Here is a 13,401-nt window from a genome sequence, read left to right as displayed (position 1 = left end):
GTTCTCACACTGACTTGTGCTGGATCAGCAGATTATCTCACCTCCGCTCCCTTGGCTCTACATACATAAACTTCCTTACCTAAACTTACCTGAACTGGATGATGAACTCCAATACAAGGACAGCTTTTAAGTTACTTTTATTGACTTGACTGAATCATGATGACAGGTTGGGTGCCGGAAGTATCAGGAAAATTCTGAAGGTGCAGTTTCCATGAACCCCTACAATCACAGACAATAACACCAGTGAGAACTAAAGAAAGAGGTTGCCCTACTAAAATAAAAATTATTCATTTTAGAAGATTTTAATTGACATGACTGTGGTTTGCTTTCTTGAGCTGGGCTACAGAGACCTGACAAGAGCATTAAAGGTACACATAGTCTACTACCTCTGCAGGCTGGTCTTGCTGTCAACTGACATAGTTCACCTCTCATCATGAGTGGTCTATCCAGAGCGAATTAAGGCTCAGATGTTGCTGACTCCATATAGAAGAAGCAAATATTTTTCAAGTTCCTTGCTTTTAAAGGAATCATTTCCCATTTACTCATTGCCTTTGTAGCTTTAGCAGGGGAGCATTATATTGCTCTCACTTTTGTGTATCATCTATCTTTGGTTCTGTGATTATTTTCCTTTTCCATTTCTTGTTTTATATTTCTCTCCCTTTTTTCTTTCTGCTATCTCTCCTTCTTTCCCTTCCTTACTCCCCTTCTTTCTTTCCTTCTCCCCCTTCATTTCCCCTTCTTAGACCTCACTTTCCACTGTTTGATTTTTTATTTAAACATTCATTACACTCTCTGATGCTTATCTTGGTCACTAGTCACAGGTTCATGACTTCCCTTTTGCTGCTGTTAGTGCAAGTCAACCCCCTCTCTCCTAGCAATCCTGTGCGGGAATAAACACAACCATTAATCACTTCATGGCCCACAGCCTCCAAGATAATGCCACTGGCTAATAGAGTAGTGAAGGTAAGAACTGCAGCATTTTTCCAGCACTATTAATAGAGTAGCTGAACATCTTGACTTGTCTTTAATTTACAAAGTATCATCTTGGCATTTCCTATGACGAAAAGATTATAACACCTCTACCTACTTTAGTCTGCATCTTAATAAGAATTTCTACACCACACATACTAAAACTACTTGGATCAATTTGACACTGGTGAGAATACAGCTTTAAATCATACGTGTCCTACACAATTGACTTCATTGAACGTTAGATATGAATGGCAATGAAGCTGGTGAAGGGTCTAGAGCACAAGTCTTATGAGGAGCAGCTGAGGGAACTGGGATTGTTTAGCCTGAAGAAGAGGAGGCTGAGGGGAGACCTTATTGCTGTCTACAACTACCTAAAAAGGTGGTTGTAGTGAAGTGGGAGTCTGTCTCTTCTCCCAGGTAACAAGTGATAGAAGAGAGGAAACGGCCTCAGGTTGTGCCCTGTAAGTTTTACATCAGATATTAGAAAAAATGTCTTTACTGAAAGAGTGGTGAAGCATTGGCATAGGCTGCCCAGAGAAGTGGTGGAGTCTATTCCCTTGAGCTGTTCAAAAAATGTGATCTGGCGCTTTGTGATATGGTTTAGTAAGCATGGTGGTGTTAGGCTGACAGTTGGACTTGATGATCTAAGAGGTCTTTTCCAGCCTTAATGATTCTATGAGTGGAGACTCCTACTGCTCTGAATGGGTTTTAGACCACTCCTGTATGCAAAGTCCACACCAATTGCCATAATACCAAATTCTAATATTTTGCCCCCTATTTATATTGCTCATGCACAATATACAGGTAACACCTTTACAAGTGAGGAGATAACTTAATTTTTGTTCAATTCATGGCCCACTTGTTGAGTTGCACAATTTGTAATTAGCAGCCCTTCTGATGGTGAAGACTATGGTCTTGATTGATTACGTTCACAACCAAATTCACCAGTCTCACTGCTGTAGACCTCACCTATGAGGGAATGATCTAAAAGGCAGAGTTGTAGCTTTGCTTGCTGAGAACGTGCCAGAATAACTCCATTTGAGTCATGCCAAAGCAGCTAAGAATGTTCTTTGCTATTAAATGCAACCTACAGTTCTGCTTTATGTATAACCTGCCTCTGTCTCAGACTTCGTAATTGGAAGCCAGACCACTATGTCCAGTTAGGACAGAATCGTAGAATTATAGAATGCTTTGGGTTGGAAGAGACCCTTATAGGTCACCTAGTACACCCCCCCTGCAGAGGCAGGGACATCTTTAACTCAATCAGACTGCTCAGAGCTCCATCCAACCTGACCTTAAATGTTTCCAAAGATGGAGCCTGCACTACCTCTCTGGGCAACCTGTTCCAGTGTTTCAGTTTCTCCTTGTAAAAAACTTCTTTCGTATATACAAGTCTAAATCTACCTCCCCTTAGTTTAAAACCATTGCTCCTTGTCCTGTCACAACAGGCCTTGCTAAAATATCACTTCTCAGCTGTCCTGTAGGCTCCCTTTAAGTAATGGAAGACTGCCAGCAGGTCTCCCCGGAGCCTTCTATTTTCCAGGCTGAATAATTCCAATTTTCTCAGCCTGTCCTTGAAGGAGAAGCGCTTCAGCCCTCTGATCATCTTAGTGGCCTTCCTCTGGACCCGCTCCAACAGCTCCATGTCTTTCCTGTGCTGAGGGCTCCAGAGCTGGATGCAGTACTCCAGATGATGTCTCACCAGAGCCGAGTGGCAGAATCACCTCCACCTGCTGGCCACACTTCTTTTGATGCAGCCCAGGATACAGCTGGCCTTCTAAGCTGCAAGCCACACAACTCACAGGTGAGTTGAAGCACAGTTGAAGCTAACTCTTATGAAACACACTATCTTTTTGGAGACAACAAAATCACACAATTTTGACAACACCAAAAAAAAAAAAAAACTCCACCACTTAAAACCAAATCTCTGAAAAAGCAAATAAATTCAGAATTGCTTTTGGAAAATTAATTTTCTTCTGACAGGAATAATATCTTGCTGAATAGAGAAGAGCTATAAAAGAAGGTCAAATCACTGGTACATATTCTTTGTCACTTTGACTGACTAACTCAAAATTAATTTCTTGCAGAGAAATCCTCTGTGGGAGAATGGATTATTTGCCTTATAGAATCAAAGAATGCCCTGAGTTGGACAGGATCCACAAGGATCATTGAGTCCAACTCCTGTCCCTCAGCATTCACACCATGTGTCTGAGTGTGTTGTCCAAATGCTTCTTGAATATTGTCAGGCTTGGCACTGTGACTACTTCCCTTAGGAGCCTGTTCCTCTGGGTGAAGAATCTTTTGCTAATATCCAGCCTAAACCTTCCCTGGCACTTCTTCCTGCCATTCCCTCAGGTTCTATCATTGGTCACCAGAGAGAAGAAATCAGCGCCTGCTCCTCTTCCTCCCCTTGTGAGGAAGCTGTAGACTGTGATGAGGTCTCCCTTCAGTCTCCTCTTCTCCAGGCTGAACAGACCGAGAGACACCACTATCACAGTGATGTTGTGCTCCCGTGGTCCGTGGCTGCACAAGTAACCTCTTGAGGACAGTTGCAAGCAGAGTGTATTGTTCCTGGGTCAAATCATCTATCTTGAAGTGACTAGGAGAAGGTGAATGTAGAATACACGCTCTAAAGAATCAGCATGCAGTTCTTTACTACTAACCTGTTACAGATGATTGCAGTGTGACAGGACATATTTATTCATAAAAAAAAAAAAAAGGCTCTTCTCTTTCTGATGGAGGGCAAAACATTTTCTTCTCAAGAAAGAAAATATGGCAGGAATACAGATACCTTCTTAGTCCTGACATAGCTATTTAAGTTGTCAGCAGTAGTGTAATATACTGGTTCTCTGTGCTGCAATTGCTAATGGTTCAGTTCAGGCAGTACAAAAATAAGAGTTTAGGGGATTCCACCACTTGGTGTTCCTCTGTAACCAGGAGAGAGCTGTTTTATTTGCAGCAAACTGCAACATCAGAGATGCTACAGGAAACAAGCCATGCTTGAAAATTACCTGGAGTTTGCCAGAGAAATCAATTACAGGTTACAGTTAAAATGAACACAAGCCACATACCTAACACTATATATTATACTCTCCGTCTTTATATTTACAGAAATATAGATGGAATGGCTCTGTTTACCAGAAAAGTATAAACATCAGTGTGTTTATCTCCCCATGGGGCTGTCACAGAGAGTGGTCAGCCCAGCAGGATCCATGGGAGCAGCTCTCCAGTCAGTGGAAGCAGCTCTCTGGATCACCTTACAGACCGAGGCAGGTTTCTGGCTGTGAGACTCAATACAGCCCGCCAGGGAAGAGCATTCTGGGATTTTGCAAGACTTACTATGGGATGTTTAGGTTAAGGACCAAAGATGGGGAAAGGAAGAGATTGGGGCAGGGGGCAGAGGGGTAGGAACCAGCATGGGACACAAGACGAGGGGATAAAAGAGGCTGGTGCTTAGCAAACTGGTTGCTTGCCATTGTGTTTCTCTGGCTGTGCTCTGCATCTGATCCCGTGTCTCTTGTCTTTATAAACTCCATTTCTAACTACTTTCCTGGGTGAAGGAGCTCTCTGTTCTGCACGTGTGTGTGTGACTGGAGATTTGGGGTGCTGTTCAACAGCCAGCTGAACATGGGCTAGCAGTGTGCTCAGTTGGCCAAGAAGACCAGTGGCATCCCGGCTTGTATCAGAAATGATGTGGCCTGCAGGAGCAGGGAAGTGATTGTCCCTTTGTACGCGGTGCTGGTGAGATCACACCTCAAATTCTGTGTTCAGTTTGGGGCCTCTAAGTACAGAGAGTTGCTGGAGCATGTCCAGAGGAGGGAAACAAAGCTGGTGAATGTTCTAGAGCACGGGGATTATGAGGAGCGGCTGAGGGAGCTGGGGTTGTTTAGTCTGGAGGAGACTGAGGGGAGAACTTATGACCCTCTACAGCTGCCTGAAAGGAAGTTGTAGGGGTGGGTACTTCTACCAAGTAGCAAGTGAGAGGACGAGAGGGAATGGCCTAAAGTTGTGCTAAGGGAGATTTAGATTGGACATTAGGAAAAATTTCTTCACCGAAAGGGTTGTCAGACACTGGCACAGGCTGCCCAGGGAGGTGGTGGAGACACCATCCCCGGAGGGGTTCAAAACCCATGTAGGTGTGGCACCCTGGGACACGGTTCAGTCGGTACCGCGGTGTCGGGCTGACGGTGTGTCTAGATGATCTTAGAGGTCTTCCCCAACCTTATAGATTCTGTGAGCCTACGATTGAACTGCCAGCAGCTGGAATCTGACCACAAGTCAAAGGGCCCCACGTGCCTCTGCTGTCCACACCCGCACAGACGGGACCCATCCCCTCCCGCGCGCGGAACCCTGATGCGCGGTGCCCGTCCGCACCCGGCGCCTTTTCGCCGCCGCTCCCGGCGCTGCCCCGTCGTTGCCCTGGCAACGGCACCGTCCGCGGGGCGGAGAGCCCGGGCCCGGCGGCAGGATGGTGAGGGGCGGCGGGGCGGGGGCAGGATGGTGAGGGTGGCAGGATGGTGAGGAGCTCGGGGCAGGATTGTGAGGGGCTGGGGGCTCGGGGCAGGATGGCGAGGGGTGAAGGCGGCAGGGTGGTGCAGGGCGAGGGGACAAGGGGGGCAGGATGGTGAGAGGCGTGAGGGGTGCGGGGCGGCGGGGTGAGGGAAGGCAGGATGCTGAGGGGCAAGGGGCTGAGGGGCGGGAGAGTGAAGGGTGGCCGGGTGAGGGGCAGCAGGGCGGGGAGCAGGATGGTGAGGAGGGTGGCGTGGGGGGCAGGATGGTGAGGAGCGGCCAGATGAGGAGTGGTAGGGTGGGGGCCAGGATGATGAGAGGTGAAGGTGGCAGTATGGTGAGGGGCGGGGGAGACAAGGGAGGAAGGATGGCGAAGAGTGGGGGGGTGAGGGGCAGGATGGTGAACGAGTGGTGGGGCGGGGTGGTGAGAGACAGGGGTCAAAGGGCAAGGATGGTGAGGGGCAGTGCAGCAGGATGGTGAGAGGTGCGGGGGTGAGAGGCGCGGGGGTGAGAGGCGCGGGGGTGAGAGGCATGGGGCGGGAGGATGAGGTGGGAGGTGCAGGGAGTGAGGGGCGGTGGGGCAAGGGGCAGGATGGTGAGGGACAGTGCAGCGGAATGGTGAGAGGTGCCAGGGTGAGGGGTGGTGGGGCAAGGGGAAGCATGATCGGGGTGGTGGCATGGGGGGCAGGATCAGAATGGTGTGGGGTAGGGGGCTGGTGCAATATGGTGAGAGGTGCCAGGGTGAGGAGTGGCAGGGCTTGAGGCAGGATGGTGAGGAGGGGTGGGGTGTGAGTCAGGATGGCGATGGACGTGGGATACGGGGCAGGGGGCAGGTTAATGAGGGGCGGTAGAGTGGGAGTGGAGCAGGATGATGAGGGGCAGGGGAGTGGTGGGGGCAAGGGACAGGGTGGTGAAGGGCTAAGGAGTGGGAGACACGAGTTGAGGAGGTTAAGATGGTGAGAGGCATCAGGGTGGGGAGCACAGGGTGGGGGGTCAGGATGGGGAGGGGCATGGTGGCCATGGCATGTCACCAGCACCTCAGGCAAGGAAGGTCCGGCCAGAGCCCTGTTCTAACCTTGTGTCACTCTGCTCTCTGCCCAGATGCTCTCCCGGGCCAAGCCAGCTGTGGCAGGTACCCCATCACCAGGAGAAAGGCAAAGGAAGAAAGGAAAGAAAGTGCCACAGCTGGAAGAGCTCCTGGCCCAGAGGGACTTCACTGGCGCGATTGCCTTGCTGGAGGTAACAGCCAGGGCGGGGGGCCCAGCTCAAGGGCTCCTCTGGCACCCCAACTCTCCCACTCCCCTCAGGAAAGCGGTACTGGCATCGCCAGGCCTGTGCATAACCCGGCTGCAGGGCGAGGGGAACTCTTCCCCTGACTCCTTTTCCCCTCACTTCCTTCCACAGCCCTTAGGCCCTGTTGCAGCAGCTTTTCTCCTCACTTCGCAGAATGAGGCTGCCCAAGGAAGCGGTGGAGTCACTGTAAAAGGAGGTGTTCAAAAAACATGTAGATGTGGCACCTCGGGACATAGTTTAGTGGGCACATTTGGGCTGATGATTGGACTGGATGATCTTAGAGGTCTTTCCCAACCTTAATGATTCTATGTTAGCGTTGCCAGCTGTTCGCATCAGAAATCTGAAAGGAGCTCCACCCTACTTGCATCCACAGGTGTCAAGCCATCTGCAGCACGGTGACATCCAGTAGTGTGCACAGGTGGCCAAGAAGGCCAACAGCTTCCTGGCCTGTATCAGAGACTATGTGGCCAGCAGGACCAGGGAGGTTCTCCTTCCCCTGTACTCAGCATTGGTGAGGCTACGCCTCTAAATCCTGTGTTCAGTTTGGGGCCTCTCACTACAAGGACATTGAGGCACTGGAGTGTGTCCAGAGGAGGGTAACAAAGCTGGTGAAGGGGCTGGAGAACAAGTCTTACAAGAGGTAGCTGAGGGAACTGGGGTTGTTTAGCCTGAAGAAAAGGAGGCTGAGGGGAGACCTTTTATCACTGTCTACAGCTACCTGAAAGGAGGTTGTAGTGAGATGGGTGTTGGTCTTCTCCCAAGTAACAAGTGACAGGACAAGAAGAAATGGCCCGAAGTTGTGCCAAGGGTGGTTTAGATGGCATTGAATATCCAGAAAGATTTCACTGTAAGGGTTGTCAGATACTGGCACGGGCTGTCCAGTGAAGTGGTTGAGTCCCCATCTCTAGAGGTATTTAAAAGAGGTTCTCAAGGATGTGATTTAGTAGAGGACAGGTGTATGGTTGGACTCAATGATCTCAAGGGTCTTTTCCAACCAAAGGATTCTATGATTCTATAAGGTGGCCTAGCATTACTTTTATTATCTGTGGGGCTTTATAAACTGCATGGCAGCTGATGAGAAAAATAATTCTTAACATCTTTTCTTCTCTGTAAAGTTTCAGCGGCAAGTGGGGGAGCAGGAGGAGGATGCTGACCTTTGGATCGGGTACTCTGCCTTTCATTTGGGTGACTACAAGAGAGCACTGGAGGTAAGGTAGAGAAATTCTGCTCCCTGAGTTTGGAAATTGAGATCTTGTGATAAAGCAACAACAACAGGAGGAAGATGTTCTGTAAAGGGGAACAGTTCTGACAGCCAGTTAAGGTACAAATTTACAGTAATAAGGCAGATGCTGTGGAAAACATTTTGAAATAAAAAAAAGTATTTGCATGTGAAAATAGACCTTTTTTAATGTTATCTACTCTCTGATTTTATACTAGGCTCAGTAGCCTAAATTGTTTGAGGCAAACCCAGTTTATGTCCTAAATTTTCCACTCCTTTTTGCAGCTCACTTTTCACAGTTTTGTTTTTCAGATTTAATTAAATCTTTGTCTTCATTGTGCAGCTTATCTGCAATATTTGTGCTTTATTCATTCTTTCTTTAGAGTTTGATGTCCCTGACCATGTCATGTACTTTTATTGTTGTTCTTTGTGTTTTCTTGTATTAGGTAATTCAGTAAAATGAGATGTTCTTATTCTCCAGAAACATTAGGTCACTAAAAGACATGCTGATTATTCAAATATGCATATGATTCTAGTATTTGCACCATACAGTGCAGTTGTGTCTCATTCAGTGCGTGAGTCCATATCATAGAATCATAGAATGATTTGAGTTGGAAGGGACCTCAACGAGCATCCAGATCCAACCCCCCTGCCACGGGCAGGGACACATCCCACCGGACCAGGCTGCTCAAAGCCCCATCCAGCCTGGCCTTGGCTACCTCCAGGGATGGAGCATCCACAGCTTCCCTGGTCAACTTGTGCGAGTGTATCACTATCCTCATCGTGAAGGATTTCTTCCTTATGTCTAGTCTAAATCTTCCCCCTTCCACTTTAAAGCCATTCCCACTTGTCCTGTCACTATATGCCCTTGTAAAAAGTCCCTCCATGGCTTTCCTGTTGGCCCCTGTGAGGTACTAGAAGGCTGCTATGAGGTCTCCTCAGAGCCTTCTCTTCTTCTGACTGAACAACCCCAACTCTCTCAGCCTGTCCTCATAGCAGAGGTGCTCCATCCCTCTGATCATCTTTGTGGCCTCCTCTGAACCCATTCCAACAGTTCTATATCCTGATGTTTGGGACTCCAGAACTGGACACAGCACTCCAAGTGGGATCTCACAAGAATGGAGTAGAGGAAGAGAATCACCTCTCTTGACGTGCTGGCCACGCTTCTTTTTTTGCTGCAGCCCAGAATACAGTTTGCCTTCTGGGCTAAGAGCATACATTGCCAGCTCCTGTTGAGCTTCTCATCAGCCAGCACCCCCAAGGCCTTTTCTGCAGGGCTGCTCTCAATCAATCATATGCAGTTCTTGTGTCCATTTATGTTTCCAATGAAACTCAATTTTTCAGTCATCTTTTTGCCAGCGTCCCAGAAATCCTTTTATGTTCATTTGTGCTAGCATATTTCTCTACAGTAGTCTTAACAAATTTTTGTTATCTACCTTGCTCAGTACCTCTGAGGGCTGGAATCGGTGTATGTACCAGAACAGAGAGTGATGTAGAGTGGTGACTAACAAAGCAACTCGTGAAGATTTGAAAGCAACTCAGTCTGCCTGAGTATTGTTTGTCTCGTTGCTGTATTCCTGCAGATGGGAGTTGCTGGGTCCGTACAATGCTGTATTGCACCTTTTAGGGCGTGTTAGATTTGGTCAATGTCAGCTGGGGGAGATCTCTGTCACAATGCACTTTGGAGAATAGCCATTAATTAAAGCTGATTTTGCAGTCTTTTAACTTGCTTTCTCTGGAAGAAATATTAAGAACAGATGATAATTCAAAGTATTAACAAAAGAAAATAATGATGAGGAAATAGATGTATAGAATAAAAATAACATTTTCTCTTTTAGATAAAGTTAGATGTTTAACTACAGTAATACCTACTCTCTGGAGTTGAATTTTTCTGTTATCTACTGTATTCTCAGAGGTATGGTTTAGTATGGTTTATTTGTTTAGTAGTGGACAGGTACAGTTGGACTCGATGATCTCACAGACCTTTTGCTACCAAACGATTCTATGATTCTATGTGCACAAGATTCATTCTTGAGGTGGAAATAGAATTTCTGAAGCTTCTGAGTAAGTTCACGAGGCACTTTTCCACCTTAAAAAATCAAAGAGGAAATAGCCTTTGGAGTCGTTAGAAATGCCCAGTGAATCAAATTGGCGGTGTGCATGGTAAAGAATTTAGAATATTAGTATAGGATGTGGTGGTAATGCAATATTCATGTTTAGAATTGTGGAATTTAAAGATTATGAATGTAACAATCAGTTGCTGTGGTTAATTTATGTTGAGATGTTGGGTGTTAATGGCAAGTGAAAATTTTAAAAACGGAAAAATATTTCTATGCAAATGAAAAATAGCTTGCCATTTCTTTGAAATAAATTCTGCTATTTGGAATACCCAGTTGGTGCTTTTATAGCCAGAGTACATGTAAATGTTTCCCTCTATGAAACGGGAACAGCATTTTCTTTAAGATATTAGGTTTCGCATGTGGTGTTTTATTCACCACTAGGTGATGCTGTTGATTAAGGCTTTTAAAACTGCAACTGTCTTCATACGTTTTTCTATCCAACTGGGAACAATAAAAGGTTTGTATGCATGGTTTATGGTTGGTCTGTTTGTGTGTGTGTTGAGTGATCGCCGGGCTTATCTTTTCAGATTTAAGACTGATTTTTGGCACAGTGGTGAATCCTGATAACTTTGTCATTTTGTGGTGGCATTTGGGAAATGAGCCTGTGCATTTCGACCTGCGTTCTTTTGGGACAGAATACTGTAGTTCTAATTCCCAAGCCTGTAGTAATCAAGGGAAAGAGTGCTGATTGTGGAGGCTGAATTGCTACTCAGTTATCAGCTTCAAGGTTGAAGTGCAATGCTGTATCTTCTCCAGTGTGTTACAGAGGCATTGTTGCTGTATTCCCAAGGACAAATTCCTTGATTATCTATACCTTCTAGGTCTTGGAATACTCTATGAGGAGTGCCAAGAGCACTGTAAATAAAATACTATGCATAGAAGATCCTGCAGAATTCTCCAGAGTAACCTTACACACAGTCTAAATTTGCACTCCTAAGTGCCTGCAAGTGACAATGCATGATCCATGTCACTGTATTCCCAGCTCATGGTTTGTATTCCTTATACTTGAGGAGGCTCTTGAGAAGTTCTGCTGCTCAAATATGCTTTTGATTATAATGATACTTTCATAGTGAGACAGGCATGCTGGTTACATTGCAACTTTTGGAGTTGCTTGGGAATTGGGGTGAGCTGGCCATCACCCACTACTGGGAAAAGCAGGGAAAGAATGAAGAACATGCAAACTTCCAGCTCCAACAATATCTTCAAAGAGAATGACAGCAAAATATCTGTCACATTCCCATGAGAGAATTCACATTTTCTTATCATAGACATACCGACAGTCAGGTAGAGCGCTAGCCTCAGCTTCCCTGGGAGTCACACTTTCCCCTCCTTAGTAGGTAGATACTTTTTTTCAAAGGATATGCTACCAGTACGGGTATGGTGGGATCATCCCTGCTGCTATACACCTTTTTCCAAAGGGTACTGCACTGAACTCATCTCCTCCAGCAGTCAGAGAGGCAGCCCCTCTCTGAGGACTGTCTGGCTTCCTTCATTGACAAGTGGATTTTTACTGAGTGGCTGGTGTCTTCTAGGCATTGTGTGGCAACCAGAACTCCCCTAGTGTCTAGCAGCACCTGATTAGTTTTCTGGAGTTTTCCATATCTATCCACTAGTGGGGAAAAAAAAAAAAAAAAACCCTGCCTTTCTGCCCCAACTTATTCATAGCACTAATCTTAAACCTTTCCTGAAAACTTTCTCAGTGTCACTGAAGGACCAGAATCCAAGCATCAGTCCAATGGTTCTGGTTTTGAGCTGCCTGATTTGGCCTAGCAAAGGGAGGATTATAAGGTACATTTGAAGTACTGGCAATTTAAAAGAGGAGCTGGCAAGGGCAGGTGCACTGCTAGGCTGGGTTCAGGAATGGGTTTTACATTTGCCCTCTGCTCCCTCTGACTAGGCTCAGGCATGCAGGGTGCTGGCATAATACAGCGGCCAGACATGGTAGTCCCATTTTTGTCCATCAGCTGCACACGTGAGAATAAGCCTGATCCCCAGTCCAGAGCCTGCAATACGTTGTTCCTGTCAGTCTCGCAAACCACAGCCAGCAATTCTGACAATCTCTCCTGTCCGCTGCCTCCCTCCTAGCAGAGAATCAGGAGCCATTCTGCCCCTTCACGAGACAGGACCTCCTGCCTACCCTGACTTTGCTCAGGATAATTTCAGTCAAAAAGGAAATCATAGAAGGAACAGGGCTGTACTAGGGTAGTGGTTCATCCATGAGCAGTATTTGGTCTTGCTTGACTACTTCTGCTGGAAGTGTGGGACTACAAGTATTCCCAAGTTCCTGACAGCTGAAGCTAGGAAGTGGAAGGTGGATTTTTGCCTCACGGAAGTTCTGTAGGCTTCTCTGTCATGACTGTAGCAAGGTGATGATGAGTATCTCCACACCTTCTTTGAGGACTTGTGGGTAGCCCTGTAGGTTGGCCTGTTTATTGGCTCTTCAGGATCTGTGTTTATGAGCTTGGAAAATCTAGACAAGTAATAAGGGCACTGAGCAGAATCCTGCTGGCCTCAGAGTTGTCAGTAGGTGTCCATGGTTGCAGGCAATCAACCTGGCGGCCTGCTTTGGAAGACAGATGTATGTGTCTAGTGACAGGGGTGAGAGGTGGAGGAGGGTGAAATAGCAAGAAGTTGTTATGTTCCTGGATGGCAAAAATACACCAGGGTTGACTGTTGGGAGAGCTTTTAGACTATTTAGTTCGTTTGGGTTTGTTGGTTTCTTGGAGAGGAGGGGGGGAAGGCTTTTGCGAAGTAGTCCTTGAGTGACTGATTTTGAATGCCTTCTAGCGAGGGAAGGGTCAACAGTGCGTAGTCTGGGCTCATGGCCCAGAACTACAGGGTAAGGAGCACTAATAGGCTTCATTTTTATTTACTGTTTCCATAGATTCACACTGGTACTGGTAGAGCGCTCTTTATTTATTGCTTGCTTTGAATGTCCAAGACAGAACATGACTTGTGTTTATGCACCTTGTCTTTTCTAATTAATCTGCCTGAAGCCATAGCTGGAAGAGACCTTTGGGTGCATTTAATCTAAATGGATTTTGAAAGATTCCAGATGGTCCCAATAAACAGCAGTGGCCTGTCTCAGAGCCCCGTAACAGGCCTACATCAAGGTTGGACTGACCTCAGCAGGAAAGGTTGGCCTGTATGTAAATGTTTTCTTTTTTAGCAATTTATTTTTATTTAATTGTATTTAGTTATTTTAAATCTTCTTGAAGTACAGCCATTCCCTGAAGTACTAGCAAGACTGAGCTGGCTTTTAAAAGCATGCCTTACTAGTATCTTCTG

The 13,401-nt window shown here is 46.5% G+C and overlaps 1 protein-coding gene across 2 annotated transcripts in view; it reads left to right on the top strand.

Moving 5' to 3' along the window:
* The first annotated feature begins 5,313 nt into the window (after positions 1 to 5,313).
* The window catches only part of IFT56 (intraflagellar transport 56), a 48,382-nt gene continuing 40,294 nt past the window's right edge, over positions 5,314 to 13,401 (top strand). For both annotated transcript variants that reach the window (XR_008451526.1, XM_009556596.2), the window contains exons 1-3: positions 5,314 to 5,443; positions 6,583 to 6,720; positions 7,890 to 7,982. Coding sequence is in view for 1 of the 2 variants with exons in the window: in XM_009556596.2 (XP_009554891.2) it covers positions 5,441 to 5,443; positions 6,583 to 6,720; positions 7,890 to 7,982 (234 nt within the window). In the remaining variant the exon portion in view is untranslated. The remainder of the gene's footprint in view (positions 5,444 to 6,582; positions 6,721 to 7,889; positions 7,983 to 13,401) is intronic.

The sequence above is a fragment of the Cuculus canorus genome, chromosome 1, assembly GCF_017976375.1.
Source record: "Cuculus canorus isolate bCucCan1 chromosome 1, bCucCan1.pri, whole genome shotgun sequence".
Classification (NCBI taxonomy): domain Eukaryota; kingdom Metazoa; phylum Chordata; class Aves; order Cuculiformes; family Cuculidae; genus Cuculus; species Cuculus canorus.
This window is presented reverse-complemented; position numbering and strand designations above follow the sequence as displayed.